At 31.4% G+C, this 18,025-nt stretch overlaps 1 protein-coding gene and 1 pseudogene across 1 annotated transcript; both read right to left on the bottom strand.

Annotated features, from left to right (window-relative positions):
• Positions 1 to 92: 92 nt before the first annotated feature.
• LOC113517388 (uncharacterized WD repeat-containing protein alr3466-like) lies at positions 93 to 6,093 on the bottom strand (annotated as a pseudogene).
• Positions 6,094 to 8,643: 2,550 nt separating this feature from the next.
• Positions 8,644 to 17,707, bottom strand: LOC113517305 (TAR DNA-binding protein 43-like). The gene has a single exon (XM_031912257.2). It carries the CDS (start codon positions 17,459 to 17,461, stop codon positions 16,229 to 16,231), a length of 1,233 nt encoding a protein of 410 aa, XP_031768117.1. The 5' UTR covers positions 17,462 to 17,707; the 3' UTR covers positions 8,644 to 16,228.
• Positions 17,708 to 18,025: the final 318 nt, after the last annotated feature.

The following is an 18,025-nucleotide window of genomic DNA, read 5'->3' as shown; positions in this document are numbered from 1 at the left end:
AAATGTTACTGGTGTCCATAAATTATAATGAAATAAAAATCTAAATGAAATTTCATTATGTTAAAAATATATGATGATGTAAATTGCTATGAAAATGAAGATAAATATGTATTTAAATTTGATTATTGATTGATTTCTTTGTTGTCAGTTCCTTGTTAGTATATAGGTTAATTTTTCATCAAATACTCTAACAAATATTAACCATGGTTTTAGAACCGATTTTGATAGAAACAAACTATACCTATTTTAAAAATAATTTAATTATAGGGAATTAAAAGAATTATTTATTTATTTATTATATATATCAGTATCAGGAACATATACAATTAAAAAAAATATATAAAGTTATACTGGTCCTTCAATAGAAGCTTTATAATTATTATCCAAAGTCTACAGTTTGCAATCTCTTTCCTGTAACAAAAGCCACACGTGGTATGTTTTGAATTTCACTAATTTTCTTATAAGTGTCTGGTACTTTTCTGGGCTTGCGTCTGACTGTTCCAAAATCAAAAGCATATATGCCGCCTGGATTGTTTCTTATAGAACATTCCGTCTGTAATAAAACATATTTAGGTAAAATGTGTCACTGCTGAAAGCAATCTCGTAATTGCTCAATTAATGAAAATTATTATTAAATAACCTTTGTATTACATATATATATATATGGGTATTAGACAACTAAAAAACAAAATATATATATATATATATATATATATATATATATATATATATATATATATATATATATCCTAACAAAAAATATAATTATTTATAAAAAATGCAGTCTCGCAACACATATTTTCCAGTACAAAAAGTTGTAAGATCTCCTGTAAAACTAAGTCAGTTATTTTATTTAGTGTCTATGGAAGCACCTATTTAACAAATTTGTTATAAATTGTTATACTCTCATGGAACATTTCTGTGATATAAAAGTTATAAAGAAGTGTAATAGTTTCGGATACATCACGAAAAATTAATGACAAATGCTTCACTTTATGAAAAAGAACAAAAAAGACAAAAGTACCACGAATAACATTTTTTGATGAAACAAGAGTAAGATGAGAGTTAAGTCATAGATCCAGCCTTAGAATGGCTGCAAGATTATTTTCTCATTCACTTACAATTTTCATATTTATATCAATTAATCGCAATATATTGCTATCAGATCCACCGCACACGATTAAATTCGTCTGTGGCACAAATTTGCCACAGTAAAGCTTTGACTGATGATTGTCTGGCGTTATATTTTGTATTAACTTGCATGAGCCATAATCCCATATTTGAATATTTTCTTTTTCTTGCCAAGAACAAGTTAATATCTGAAAAAAGTAATCACTATGTAACAGGTTATGGTTAAATATACATTATTATCTTACTAATATAATAAAATTGTAAATAGACGGAGTCTATACATGAATGTTATTTAAAAAAAAACATGTTAGAACTTTTAGAAGTCTCCAAACCAATATTTTTTAGAAATTTTGTCTATATGTTCCGGTATCACTCAGAAACTATTGCACTAAATTGGATACGGATTTCACTGATGTATCCATGAAGGTGGAATTTAAAATCTGGTTTGTTTTATTTTGATATCCCATCTAAAAATAATCTATTTTGTGCGTACGAAGTGGCGCACAAAAAACTGACAACAGGATTAACAAAAATTAACCGTGTGGAGGTCGACCTGATACCCTATCATATTGCTAACAATGCGACAGATCTCATTATTAACAATCTTTTGCTTGCGCTGACGGTATACGCTAGCAAAGCACCACTAAGGGATGATAGGTGAGAATGAAAACAGGCCAGTTAGCCCATCATGATGAATTCATTAGGAATTAACCATGATAGTTTCCAGGGGAAACCGCGTGAGGTCGACCTGGTTGGGTATATTGTTAGCAATGGGATTTTTAGTCTTCATTACTAACAATCCCTTCCCCCCTGTAACCACAGTTCATGAACGCTTACAACACGAGACATTTGCGTGATATCGACTCTTGAGAATCGAAGATTTCAATATTAATGTTAAAATCTTCAAATCCGAAGACAGCTTGCTTGCTTGGCGGTAGACATGGATGAAACAGCGATACGAGTACCAATAATATTTAAACCTATACTTCTTAAGGGTTTGATTAGTTATAAAGACAATATTGGTTGTTTTTTATTCTATCAAATTCGATATATATATATATATATACTCGTAATTTTAAATTTTTAGAAAATTCACATCTCAAACATGGCAAACTTACCCCCGGCAAAAGCACAGTCGGAGAAACCGGCGTACAATGCGGGCAGAATCAAAGAGCACCGCTTTCTGCATCTTTCCCGGGAGTGAGCCGCCTCGGAATCTCGACTGTCTGAGATATTGTTCCAGACTGGTTGGGATAAGACCGTTCACCGACATAACGATTGGGATGATTTCGGTAGATGTCACCCCCCACATTTCGGTCACCTCGTGAGCCAGGTCGAGATATTTTCTCTTCTTCTCGGTTTCGGCTTTCACGAGGTAGGTTTCATGCGGTATGGTGACATCCATCAAAAACACCCTCGAGAGTGCCCGATCCATCACCACGATATCAGGTTTGTTCGCTTATTATTATTATTATTAGTTATTCAAGTAAGGATTGTGATTTAATCGTTTTCTGTATCTTACTTGTTTTCCAGGTTTGTCGAAATTTAATCCTTCTCCACACATGTGGACTCCGAAGAAATATCGGGTGGCGTATGGTTGTCTATCATCCCAACATATGACAACGTTGTTTCATCCGCCAGATATTAATTCATGATGAGATTGGGGGTTGAAAGCACAAGCAAATATTCTTGACGTGTGACCATCCATTATGTTTTTTCTTTGACTAAAATTATGAACAAATATTAAGAAACTAAATTGTTGATTATAGCTATCACATTTCCGCATAGTAGAAGTGGAGCCTTCCACCGTTTTTTTTTTTTTTTTTTAATTACGTTAATGATTAATGCTTTTCATATTTTAAACAAAATCAAATTACCATAATTAAAATTACGTACTATATTAGATATGTATAATGGCATGTATTACCTAAATACTGTTCGTCATAAATTAATCATTTTGCTAAAAACCTATATTAGTTATATATATTGAAATTTTTACATAAACGTTAGATGCCCACTTAATTATTATCAGTATCTATGTTAATCCGTCTCTCTTCGATTCGAGGTTACAAAGATTTATGCATTTTGTCGTTCTGCGAATTATTGTAGGTACCATACCAATTTATATATATCCATAGTATCTAATCATTATAACACGTTCAAATAAATACCTGGAATAGAATGCCCTTTCTTGCGTTTGTGCTTCCTCATCGTACATGTTAAGTTTGCCATCATCTCCATACGTAACAAATTTAGTATAGCGTGGATGGTAACAAAGTCCTAAAGCCTGACGTTTTTCCCTTATTGTATACAAACACTGATCATACTTATATTTCCAGCATTTTATACATCCATTAACATCTAAAATATATATATTTTTTTGTACGTACAGCTCTTATTGTAGCCCTGATCATATTATTATAACACAAAAAGTACGATGAAAGAACCATATCCCGATTTGGGCCATGGGGCGTCCATTGATGAATCGCATACTAACGGTTAGGGGTTCACGAGTATAGTCACGGAAAAATAGTTTCATTATTATTCAAAGTGGGCATATGTTTATAGGCAACCCAACAATGACTTAATTGACATTTATATCTGTGAAGATTCTTCATCAGAACTTTCAAATCTTAAAAATATGTCTCCCATCTCTATTGATGGAAATTTTATTGGCTGTGTCAGAAGCCTTGCATACCCTAAATATCAAATAATAGTTGCTATATGAGTACAACAGCCTACGGTTTGAGCCCCATTTTGCATACCCTAAATACCAAATAATAGTTGCTATATGAGTACAACAGCCTACGGTTTGAGCCCCATTTTTCCAGGTACAATAGAAAGATTTTATTGAGTCTTTTCCTTCCATGTTTTTGTCGGCCTTAAAGTTTTAATTTTGATCGTTACCACCGACACCGCAAGGAGGTGCTCTGGTCGCAAAGAGAATTACAAAGCCCTATAATATTTCACAGATAAATTATAGGCGATATTTTCACAAATGAAATGGGTTCCTTTAACGAGGTATCTCCACCAAATACGTTCATAAGAACAATATATTTTATCGATATAGGCGATGCACTATCTAATGATATATAAGCTACTTCAAGACTCGTCATGGCCCAAAACGGGACACGGTTCTTTGGAAATGGCGCTAATTCATAAAGGTACTTCTAGGGTGGAAGGGATTGTTAGTAATGAGTGTTAGTGGCCCTATTGCTAGCTTGTCTTTGTAGTTGTTCGGAGGAAATAAGTATAACAACTAACTTTGTCTATTCACATATATACAGAAGGGAAATATATACAAAGGAGTATGTAGAAAAATAATATATAAAAAACGGAAATTAGAAGTGTAAGAGGCGAGCGATCGAAATGGAGAGAATATCAGCAGAAATGAATGTAAGAAGTAAACGTCGTTGTCATGTCTGACTTAACATCATACTTCCAGCATAAACTAATAGCAACACCACAACTACACGCAAGCGGCGTATACCCTAATTTTTTTTAAACCGATCGTAGTTTTGATGTACGTTATTTTTTTTTCTGAAAGTAGCTACCGTAGTAACGTAAATAAAAAATATATTTCCTAGAAATATATTTTTTTCTAGTATGAATAAAAGTTTTACCTATACTCATGCAGAATGCGATAAGTCATATATTAACTAACATCTATTTTTATATTAAAATAAACATAATAGATAAACACTAACATGATGCTAAAAGCATGTTAGTGATTGGGCGAGCTTTGCTGACAGGGCGATGTTTGATGGTTGTCACTGGGCCGGGATATGCACGACACTCGTCATCCACCAATGTGTGAGTGCAATTGCCTGTGTTGCAGTCAAAAAGTCTAATAGTACCATCCGTGAATCCAGCAGCCAGGTCATTGAAGTCCTCGGTATATTTACAGCACATAATGTCTTTGGTCGTATCTCTGAAATATAAATATTAGTGTTCTTACGTACATTAACGTGATTTAAACTAATTGACTTCAGAAGTCAGGACTCTGAAGTCAATTATATCATTTCGTGATTGTAACCAATTTCTACAAAAGATCTAAAGCGACTGATAGATTTCGAAGTATCAGAAAACCGAAGTGCCAAGAAGTTGTTCACATAGTTTAAGTAACCAATAACCGTAAGAAAGGTTTTTTGTGTGTGTGAAAATGTGTATGGTAACCCCGCCTGCGCTAACGGGATATATATATGCTGGCGGAGCACCAGTGAAGGGTGATAGATGAGAATGAAAACAGGTCAGTTGGCCCATCATTAAGAATTCATCAGGAATTAATCATGATAAATTATTGTGTATTTGATATTTTTGTGCATTACATGTTTCCACCTGCCCTTTTCTATCTGTTCTCCCTTAACTAAAGGGAGAACCGCGAGGAATTTCAATCTGTCGACCTGGTTGGGCATATTGCCAGCAATAGGATTCTCAGTCTCCATTACTAACAATCCCTTTCCCCCTCGTAAGAAAGGTTAGCGACCCCATGCATGAAAACAGCGTGGTGTGATCTCACGATTGGAAGTGATGATCTCAAAAGTAGGAGGGAGTCAGTTGGTGTATGTACTTGGGATTATACTTTGTTTAAATATAATAAGAGACTTATATTCAGCAATGGATAATGGATTGGTAAATACTTAATGACAAAAAGAATTAGATGTAAGTGATATTGAAAGTTAGAAAGTAGGTACATACATGACTGAAAGCAAATTTACTTCTCCTTGATACACTTGATTTTGTTCATTATGAAAAGATTTATGTTCCAAATGGGGAGTATTAGTGTGTACTGTTATTTCTTTTTGAGCAGCATTACTCTTGCCATAAGGTCTTGTTACTGCGAAGCTTTTACGCGCAGATTTCAAATTAGAAGAGGCTGTCGGGCCGACAAAAGATTTCCGTTGTAGTTCCATACCCCATTATTTTTATTAATAATCCAAAACATTTCTCTTCGCCCCTAAAATAGTTAACTAGTAACGAAAAATTTTCTAACACTGTCAATGTCATAGCTGTAATTGTCTAAACCAGAGATATTGACTGTACGCTATAGTATGTTTAAAGTAATTTAGGTATGTGGAGTTCAAACGTGTTAAGCACTTTTATATACTTGATTATTATATCTTTGAAAACGTTCAGTTAATACCTGAAAACTTCCTATTTATTTGCAGACAATATTAGGTGGTTCTTAATTTAATTATTTGTTGTATTACTTTTATATCTACATATATACGTGTCATATTATCATAAATTAGGTCGTTAGAAGGGTATCCAGTGGCGAATTACCCACGTAGCAAAGTTACTGGTACCGCGCACCAAAGTTTTCTAACCGTACAAAATTATCTAAAGTAATAAAAGCGCATTTATGTTTCTTATGGCCATCAATGCAGTAGTGAATGTTCTTTCTCAACTTCAAATGTGTTAAAAATGAGTTAAGGGACAAAATGAGCTAAAACATCTTGATCACCTCACTTTGATGAATTATTGCATACGATTTGCTTTGAGAAGTTGATATTAACAGTATTATTTCTAAATTTTGCCCAAATTAAATTCAGAAAAGTTTGTTTGGAAGAGTTTTGTTTTATTTAATACCATTAAAGGTCAGCTCCTGGTGTTTCAGGCATCCATTTGCAGTGGTAACTCCGTTTACCATCAGACTGGCCGTATGCTTGTTTGCCCTCATAATGAAATTTGATAACGTAAAAGAATCCAAGTATCCCTTGAGAGAATTTACTATAGGGCCCGTGCTGAGAGTAGGTATCTATCTTCTGTTACATTTCTAGTCAAAGATTATTTACTATTCCATAAATTGGTTAAATTAATATAGTAGTCAACTACTGTTACTCGAATACAACTTATTCAAGTTTTTTATTATCACTGGGCATATACCACGAGCACCATCTGATAGTTATGCTATTATGGGAATAATTCAGACATATTTACTATAATTTTAAATACATATTAAGTATACAAAGAAAATATGAAACAAACAAGGTGTGAGACTAGTAGATATGTTTCTGTTGTGCGGAGATCGAAGCTATTGCCATTAGAAGGAGAGGCGATCTGTTAAACAGCTATACTAGCAAGGTCTCTTTTATGGTATGAGATGAAAATGGAATAGGCCGTGCCATCTGTTCCTCGAAACAACTTAATATTTAAGTTTATATATCTATCATCATTTTCCTACCCTTATCCCAATCATTTGGGGACGGCGTAATATGGTTTTATCCATATTACAAAAAGAATTGTTTTTTAGTTTTACGACCGTTTATATATCTATAATAATTATATATCTACATCTATTGTGCGCAGTAGTTTATTTTGGCACACAAAATGCATGAGGTTCTAAAACTCCGAAATGAAAAATAAAATTATAAAAATGAAGAGAATTCGAACAGTATTTAGTCACTTACCATCAGGTGAGCCGCATGCTCGTTTGCCGCCTGTGTTGTAAAAAAAAAAAAAGTATAAGAAATATTATTAAGTATTAAGCGTATGAAATTACGTAGCACAATTTATCTTAACTGTCCACTGCTGAAAAGATTTTGCCAGTAAACGTGGCTTACGTTTGGCAGGTGCGTTGGCAAGTTAAGTTAGTTAGATTTGGTGATGTTTTTGAAGGGATACTGCTACCTTTCCTTCAACCATTAAGTTCCCTTAGTTGACTCTTACGACACCCACGGAAAGGAAGGATGCGTGATCAATCGTTAGATAGGTACATTTTTGTCTGATAATCAACGCTATTTGTTGATCACAAAGTGACAGTAGATATAGACTTAATAACTAATTCTTAATTGTAATTTTAGTTTCTTCACTGCAGAGACTGTAATGTTTGCTTGATAAAACAAAACATGTCAAATGTAAAGATCGATAGCAAATATCGAATAATTATCCGATATCGTAAACTGGTTACGTGATATCAAGGGCCGCTTATGAAAATATACTCTAGATATTATACAAACGGAATGAACTCTATTATGATTCGTGTAAAGTGGCTACTTTAGTTTCAAATAACAATTGTATAGATATTCTTATATGTATAAATCACAGTTTTTGTAATCTAGGCGCCTTTTTTTTAAATCTATCTCTAAAGTTGGGAGATGTTTATAGACATGGAATGAAATGAAATGGTTGGGAGATGCTTCAGAATTGGTCTTAATATCGATTTTTTTTATACCAAAAAGTCCAAAATTAGACGAGTCCTACAGATGTAATTTTCACCATCAGTACGAGCCTCTTATACATGACGAATGAATTTACAGGATACAGAGGAATAACACCTGAGTCCTCAGGATTGGCAACGCATCGGAGGTATTATGGGCGAAACAGTATACTCTGTTATGTCCATAGTACTGCTCATGTCTATAGGCAACGGTTATTAACGGTTACACTTTCCATCAGGTGGGCCATCAGCTTGTTGCCTAAGTTGCATAAAAAAAATTACGTTGGCAGAAACGGTCGTGAAAAAAAAACCACCGATTGCCATTAAAGAAAAGAAGAAGAAATAAAACAAAATTGCAACGCTAAATAAATTTTATTTCATGAATTCATGTCAATAAGTATTCATTATTCACACTCAAATAATGTACAATCATTTATTACATGTAAAATCTGCCTAGCACATAGATATTTAGTAATTTTAACATCACGGAGCAACAAATAACGAGGTGTGCATATTCACCAAGTGCAAAAAGATCGTTTGTAGTAAAACGAGTAGGTATTTAATTGTATTTAGTCATTTAGGGTGAAACAGTGCTATATTGGCGTCATGGCTAATTATCAAACATTAGAATTAGATACCAACAAAAGTAGGTTCTGAAAGCCTATTTTGCTCCTTCTGGATAGGTAGGTACTGCGGATAATTACAATTTGACAAATCTAAATACATTTTTTTTTCAAGTATTAAAATATGTAATAGACAGACAATTATCTTGTGGGAAAAGTAATAATCATATTACATAAGAATCACAACGATTGACTATGCAATCCCAACTTGGAATTAGAATGCATTCCAGTAAACTACACTTATAGTTTTCTCATGCCTAGGTACGTACTACGGTTACTATTGATCGTGGCAGTTCGATTTGTACAAGGCGATAGAGTTAGGATTGCATAGCCATTATCTTTCGCTTTCTCTATAGATTTGAATAAATAAAATTAAAATATTTTTTTACATAGATCTCAGCAACAACCATATTCCTTTAATAATGACAGTTTTTTTAAAACTAATGATTTAAGTATTAATCCAACTCTATTTACCGAAGATTTAATTATAAATCTAAGTAAATAAAAATGAAATGAATACAACAGAGTGATCACATTCACATTGACAAGTTTGTATGGAAATCTGAGTTTCCAAAACTATCCGCTAGAGGCGTAGTTAATTTACAAGAATAAGATCGTAACGAAGTCTTTGTATAACCAGGTATAACACACACTAAGTATATTTAGTTGGTAAGCACATCACTTGGAACACCACTTGTACCTTCGTTTATGTTATAATTGTTTATGTATTTGTCATGACATTATAAAGTTAAAGTGCAGAAAGAAGTAAGCATGCGTTCATATTTAATGCTTTAAAGTGATATACTCGTATCCAACAAGAGTTCGCATTGACGTTAGGACAGGATGTCTGTCGGGTCAGTTAGTTACAAATTAAACGGACGGATAAGGTACCTACTTATAAAAGTTCCTTCCTGAAAACTGAACTCAAATATATTAATATAATCCTTTAAAGGAAACATATTAAGTAATTATCGAGACTGAACTATTGTTTTCCTGAAACACCATACCAGACATTAGGTACCATTAGACAATGTATCATGTATCATTGGATAAACAGATTCATAAGATTGTTATACTTTGTTGAAGTTCATGCATAAGAATTTAAATACACCGGAGTTAGATTATTAATATTATTACACACTTATTAAAACTGTGTTATTTGGGTACATATTTTTATTTTAAATATAAATTATTCGAACGCTTTGTATTTTTTTTTATCTGGTGGAATAAAATTAATATTGATTTATACAGGCTATTGATGAACAATTCGGAATGATTAAAGGTAGTGTAAATAAAGCACATATATATAATTTTAAACATGATTTAGTTAGGGGGAAGTTAAATAATAGTAGGTATATATTAATATTTTGGACAGGTATCCTATAATAGCAATTTTAAAATATAATAATGACTTTATGAACATACTCTCGGAGAACATCCAGTGGAAACAATAAAATGTAGGTATATACGTTACTCGTTAACTACATCGGATTAATCTGCTTTTACTCATGTAAAAATAGCCATATATGTATGTATATATGTTTATGTAGATATATTCTAATGTTGATATCCATGTATACATCAAAATAATAGATTATATTATAGACACCTTAAACATACGAAAAATCTACCAAAGAAGTTCTTATGGAGGATTTAAATTCACGCCACATTTTATCGATCATTGCTACTATGTGGTATGTACAATAAATTATGCCAAACATCAAATACACGACTAACCACCACACCAATGCACACAGACATTAAATAGACTCCGACAATAATTATCTCTAGTTTACGAAGAATTCTTTTCTTTACACTCATCTCTTACATTCATTTCACCACTCTTTTTAAGAGTAATGACGTAGAGCACCTTAAATAATCGTTCAGATACTAATCAAGGTGGTTATCTAGCAATTATGTTGCATGCGTATTTGTACTTTTCGTATTACTGCACAATATTAACCAGTTTTGGTATTCAGTGAAGATTAATAAAAACCAGCATTGAGCTAAATGTTACAAATCATGGCATAACGTATTTTATTTTAATCTTTAAGGTAAACGGGCAATTCACACTGATTCCTTGATTTTATTGTCTAATATGCCGTTTTGTTACGTGTATTATATCATAAAAAACCTTTTGTGGACACACTTTTATATATAGGTAGGTATTCTTTTAATGATTAAAAAAAGATAAGAATGATATTACATTCTTTATCAACCCACCTCCTACAATTTAAAAATTAAACCGTTTGTAATAAATGACGACAAAAAAGTCCTTTATATGTGTAGGTAACCTCAGGTTATTATAATAGAAAAATAAATAATGGTTTAAATATATTAAAAATTTTTGGCTCACTCTACTTCGCGTTTTTAATGTTCAAGACTATGAATTTTTCCTAATCGCTGCTTATCAGAACAAATTCACACGCATACGCATAAAATTCTATAGATTTTTTAAATTATTTTTAGTAAATTACTTAGACGCTTGCTTGGGTTCTCACTATTTTCTTAGGTACCAACGCTTTAAATATAACCGCTATGTTCAAACAATTAAAGTTTATATTGCTAAGTAGGTATGTAATCGGGTCAACATATCATTGAATTAAATTTATAAAAACAACAAGTGCTGCTCTTATTCATGATTGCGTTTTGTCAATTTTAAACATAAAAAAAAAAAAAAAACTGTAAAAGACAAAATAAATAGGTAAAATACGAATAGATCAATTAAATGTTGCTATGGAAAAGCGCAGGGAAGATGGCGGTGGGCACATAACTCCACGAGACATCTTGGTTTTACTTTAGAAATTGGCAATTTAAAAAGTAATCCTATACCTAATATAGAAATTCAAACTATATTGTCAGGTATAAGATTTTATTAAATGGCGTGTCAGTAGAGTGGTTTCAGGAGACGTGTGTCCTTACACTTGGGAATGCTGAGATTATAATCATAGTTAATAGTTAAAATTGTTTATTTTATAGCATGACACTAATTTAATGAAACAGCCATTATACTAGGACTTCAAGTTATTTCTATTTTTTATGGAAGTGCGCAATTCCAGATCGATGTCTGTCATGATCTAATTATTGGAATTCAATAATGACTAAATAAATGTATTTGTCCAGTGAATTTCAGAGCAATGCTTGTACCTATAATTTTTTTTAACTTTATAGTTTTTTAATGAACAAAAACATATAAACTACAGGTATCAAATCAATAGATAGCTTCGTAGTGATATATTTTAAATAAAATGTGACAAAGTGTCCTTTGTGTACTGTGTACCTTTGAAATTTATCAAATTTTAAACACAAATATATTGAAACTTCTTTGTGGGCATAACGTCTGGCTAAATTTAAGAATGTTGATATTATATCTTTTTTGTTTCTATTCAAATGGTTGTCTCGTCTTGTATCTACATGTTTTATATATATTTTGGCTCTTAAGAATATTATTTTTCACTGTGACCCTCTACAAAATATACTGTGACGCCCAAGATACCCCTCTTGTGCGCCCATTCCTCAGCACTAAAAATTTATTTTAAACTATAAAATAGAAATCAAACAGCATTGAAGTCAATGTCTATTAATAGACACGTAATTATAAATTGGTAATGTAATATTTATTATGTTGCAAGGTAGGTACATACCTATTTTAAGACAATACATTAATGAAAAGTCAAATGACCTGCCAGATACTTTATAAAAAAATCTCCACAATCGCGATAAATGTAAGTACTAAATAATGAAAGACAGCTTTTTCTGTCAGTTTACTTAAATTATTTACTGTAGTTTTTATTTTTGTAATAAAATATAAAAATAAATGTCGTTACAAATAAAATTATTTAATTAGAAACTGTTATTAAATTGTAATATTAATATGTAAATACTATTATTACGGGAAATCATTGTTAATCTGATAGGCTTCTACAGAATTGTACCTATTATTAAAATTTTGTTCCTAGATTTGATCTTATAGAATGGCAGTTTTTTTTATAGAACTTTAGGCCTATTTATGTAGATGAGACTTGGCAGTTGAAATATGATTGAACCGATAAACAACAATTTGGACTATGCACTATTTTTTTAAATTAATATTATGATAGCTAAGTTGGTGCATATTTTATATTACTTGTGTATTTCACATTTAAAATAATAATACGTATAATTATTTGCTTCCATTACGAGTACTTGTCATTTATAACTTATACGCGTCTAATACCTACTTCGAATAAAACAGTATTTTAATTTCATAATTATACCCAATGCTACTATAATAATTTGATTTTATGTTCATATAATATGACTCCAATACTCAACTAGGTAAATATTTTAGAACTTTGTGAAACTGGTATTGATCTTGGTGCATCCTACTATCTAAATCGTTTTGTCATTCTCTTGCATTTAGTTGAGAACTTAAATTTTCATTTTTTTTGTTTTATTTACTATAATAAGTAGGTACCTACCCATACCTACCTAGTTTATTTTTGCATACGAATGGACATCATAGTATACATCAATTAATATATTGGCGACACAAATTGACTTATTATGTTAAAATTTAACAAAATTAATTTTTCAATAGTTACTACACAAGTCACGCAAAATTTATACATTATACCAACATGCATATAAATTAGAACCAAACAACAAATGGCCAAATTGTATAAGTTATTATAACAAACAAATCAAGCAAAAACATCCACGTAAAAGAAAATTAATTGCAATTCCATACTTTTATAAGTATAATTTAAGCTCTTGGTACCTAGTCCAACAAAAATTAAAGTTCCTAATAAATTAAATATACAGGGTGTAACGGAAACGGTATAAGGTATGTTCACGAACGTATAACATATTATAGGTTGAAATATATTTATTACACCTATATACAGCTTGTCTATACATTAAACTTTGTATAAAATAATGTTTAAACCTGCTACACCCGATCACATGTCCACACAATTTGTATGAACGAAAGGATAAGCCAATAATTATTTTCATATTATGTTTACTGCTTAGAGTAAGCATTCACGAATTATCTAAAATTATCCCCGGATTTCATATGGTTATATCATTTCCGTTTCACCTCATACACAAAATACAATGTAAGAGAAATAAATATATGTGATATATATATTTCGTATCTATCTATTATATCAAAACTAATGACATTTTCTGTATGTTGTACTTGTAGTTATAGTAACACCACAATAACGTATAACTAGGTACTAGTCGCTTAGCAGAATTACCGAATATGGTTTTCACTAAAGACTAATAGGTATGTAGTCACTGAAAATTTTCAGAACAGTGAAGTTACTATAATTATTAGGCTACTGCCTTACAATGTCTCAGGCCCAGATCCCAGGATTCATACTGAATCTATTGTTTACTTATTTTAATCTTATTAAATTTTAAGTAATCAAAATGTTCATTAACTGAATGATGCAAGCAAATGAAGTTGGTAATCATTAACAAATTTGTTATTGGTCTGAGGATGGTGATTTTCAAAATATATGTTCAACAATTTTAAGGTACAAGTGCTTATTATATAAAATCTAATTAATAAATATAAATTTACTGAAATGGATTTATTTTTAAATTTAGGAATTGAAAAGAATAAAAATATTAAGCCAAGTTTTGTTTTTAAATGTGTTATTCAGTTACATTTACAATAGTTATTTCACTGCATTAAACATAATATTGGTGACCTAATAATTATAATTACTACTGTTTTAATAATTCTTTCTTTGAACATTGTTCAGTCTTGAATTTGTTTAAACCCACACTTTCAAATTGTTCTAAAATATACAGTGGCTATTGTGTACATGTCAAGTACCTACTGTGTATAATTTATGTCTACCTATCCATTCAATAAACAATCCCACAATGCTTACTCACAAATATATTCTAATCATTATATTGACAAAAATAGACATCTGTCTTCAATTTCATGTCCACATCCACCAGAGGAAACACACAATAAATTTATAATAAACAACATTATTTGATAAACAATCATAACAATACAATAGATTTCTATTTTTACAATACAGGTATGAACTTTTAACAGCCTGTTGTAAGAAACATATACCCATTAATGTACAAATTATAATTCATCTAAATTCATTAGATGTAGTTGTTTTAAAATAAATAGTATTATGGCAAATCTAAACCAAAATGTATTATATCTATGAATCCCTTCATTATTTACTTGCAAATATTTAGAACATAAAGATATTTACATTGTGTATTTAGTTAAAAATATTGCAATTGTTATTTAAAAAAAAGCTTCTGATGCTGATAAATATGTACGTAATAAATAAAAAATGTGATTTGAAAATATTTCAGACTGACTCTAAAAATTATTATATAAACAAAATATTTGACATATTGTCATTAAAACTATTAATATTTACTTGGATACTTAATCCATTCATTGTGTACAATAATAGTTAATGGGATCTCATCCCACCTAATAAATTGGTCTTTATTTATAAGGCTGTGACTGAATAGGCTTTGACAATGCAGCTTGATTTCATTTTGTACCTACAGATAAAAGACTGATTATATACAATAATATTGTTTTATTTTACATAAGTACATAATACACAATATAGTCCCTCTCCCCTCAATTAATTGAGTAGTAATCAGCAACAATTATTTTTATACTCTACAAATTTATATGCATAATGCAGCAATGAATGGATCAACTATGATTTATTTTATGAAGAAAATAATAACATCACCCACTATCATCCTAAACCAAGTCCTCAATTCAATTTAACCTGTTACCTGGACATGTTTCTCAGTACTTTTAAAGTGTTAAATGTACTTTTACATAAGTATATATTTGTTATGTAATTATGTGTATGAGTAAGTTTTTGGGCACTTTTTAATATTACATCAGAAAATTTAGTAATCCAATAAAAGCATAGAAGTTTGTGATGTTTTATATTGTGAATAAATAATTTAAAAATTATTTTTCAAAATTTTGTGTAAACAAAAGCACAACAATATCTATTATTACTTTTTTATTATTTTCCTATTAATAGGACATGTATCTATGATTTGAAACATATATGTTCCACATTTTATATGTATACACTTTATCATAATAATAATAATATAGGTTTCAAGAAAATCAACAAAACACAAAAGCAATTCCATAATAAATTAATAACATCTGTAGCAAACATAGATATACCACTCTTATTGACAAAACATCCCATTCATATTGTTGCAGATAAAACATAATGATAATTTATCTAATTGTTGCTACAATCACAGTGATTATCATGAGCTTGTTGAATCAGATATTGGATCAAACAGAGTGGCCTTGGGACTGGTGTCTTTGTCCCCACTGACTAGAAGGTCCCTGTGCCGAGTTACCTTGTTGCATCCATGAAAGAATGTTGGGTGGCCCTGGAGGAGCAGAAGATGTGGGACCCGCAAAAGGCCCCTGATCAGAGCCCCCAGATGGCATATTGTTGATTAGCCCCCAACCAGCTGCTTGATTGAGTGCTGCTACAAGAGCTTGGTTGACAGGCAATCCTCCCATGCCTAGCGGCATACTACCACCCTGTGCCTGTCCTCCACCAGCAGCTACTGCAGTTTGGCCATGCTGACCAGACATACCTAGTGCTTGCATGTTGACCATATCCATATTACGGCTACTCCATGAATTATTGTTTGAAGTATTGTGTGGATGCCCCTCTTCATAGTTTCTGCTTGGTAAATTCCTTTGGTTTGCACCACTCTTATTTTGCTTAGGTGACGCATTGGATACATTCACTGATACACCTTTAATTATGTGATCTTGACCACATAGACTTTGTGCTACTTCTGGATCCAAGAACGTTATAAAACTAAAAGCTCTAAAAGGTTTTGGAATAAAGACATCTGTCACTTCGCCAAATTGAGAAAAGTATTCCCGTAAATCATTAGCTGTCAATTCTTCTGTACAGCGACCCACAAACACTTTACATGGCATGGAAGTGACTGATCCTTCTTTGGAGTTAGGTATTCGAACATCACACCATCGGCCATCTATCATGTGTCTCTGTGCCAATACTCTCATCTGTGATGAATATGACGCAAATCTAATGAAAGCAAACCCTTTAGACATTCCAGTTTTTGGATCCCTTTTTAATTGCGCCATTAATACTTCGCCAAACTTTTCGAAATACTCTCGTACAGTTTGTTCTGTTGCTTTCCATGGTAAGCCCAACACGATTAAATCTGAACATAGATTATCGTTTCTCTTGTTTTTTATCGAAGATGTTTCAGAGTTTTCGCCAGATTTACGTTTATTTTCTTTAGGAAAACTGCAAATGTAAAGATGATTGCCCCATCCTTCGGGAGGAGGATATAATCTACCATCTCTTAATCGGATACCTCTGATAGTTTTCGTTTCAGGATGTCGATACTTTAGGCCACAACACCCAGGAAATTGCGCAGACACCGTTGTTAACATTAACGTTCCATCTTCTTCGATAGGTAATTCTATGGGTTCTTCGTTTTCGTCTTCAGCCACAGGCAAGTAATCGAAGGACATTATTTCTTAATCATGAACAATATTTAAAATATTGGTAAAAATAAACACAATTGTTATACTTATTAACACTATACAAATGTACAATTTATATTCCATATAAATAAATAAAATTAAACGTCACACACGGGTTACGAACCCATTGCAATTTTGCAGGTTGAAAACATAATGGAATGAACACTTTTGATATTTTCAAGGTGGAATCAAAGAGATTTCATTAATTTCAAGTACCAAAAAGTGTACATCACTCTATATTAATAGACAACTTTCTAAAATTGACAATTGACGTCATCAGGGTTACCATATGTTTTATTTGAAAATGCCACGCAATTAAAAACAGAAAGTAAAGTAATTACGTAACTATAAATTTCAATTTTATCACACAAATTTAAAGAAACTACAAATTTTTATTTAACAGAGCACATAATTAGTATGAAAGGAAAAGTTTACTTTATTTTTGTTTTCATTTTACCTTAAAACTTGCCTATTGCGGAAATCTTTAAAATAGTTACATATCTTAGGATAGGACTGTTCAAAATAAAAAATACTACCTATTAAATAGGTTAA

Source organism: Galleria mellonella, unplaced genomic scaffold (assembly GCF_026898425.1).
Source record: "Galleria mellonella isolate WM207_F2 unplaced genomic scaffold, CSIRO_AGI_GalMel_v1 utg78, whole genome shotgun sequence".
NCBI lineage: Eukaryota > Metazoa > Arthropoda > Insecta > Lepidoptera > Pyralidae > Galleria > Galleria mellonella.
Note: the sequence above shows the minus strand (reverse complement) of the source record. Positions and strands in the feature narration are given on the sequence as shown.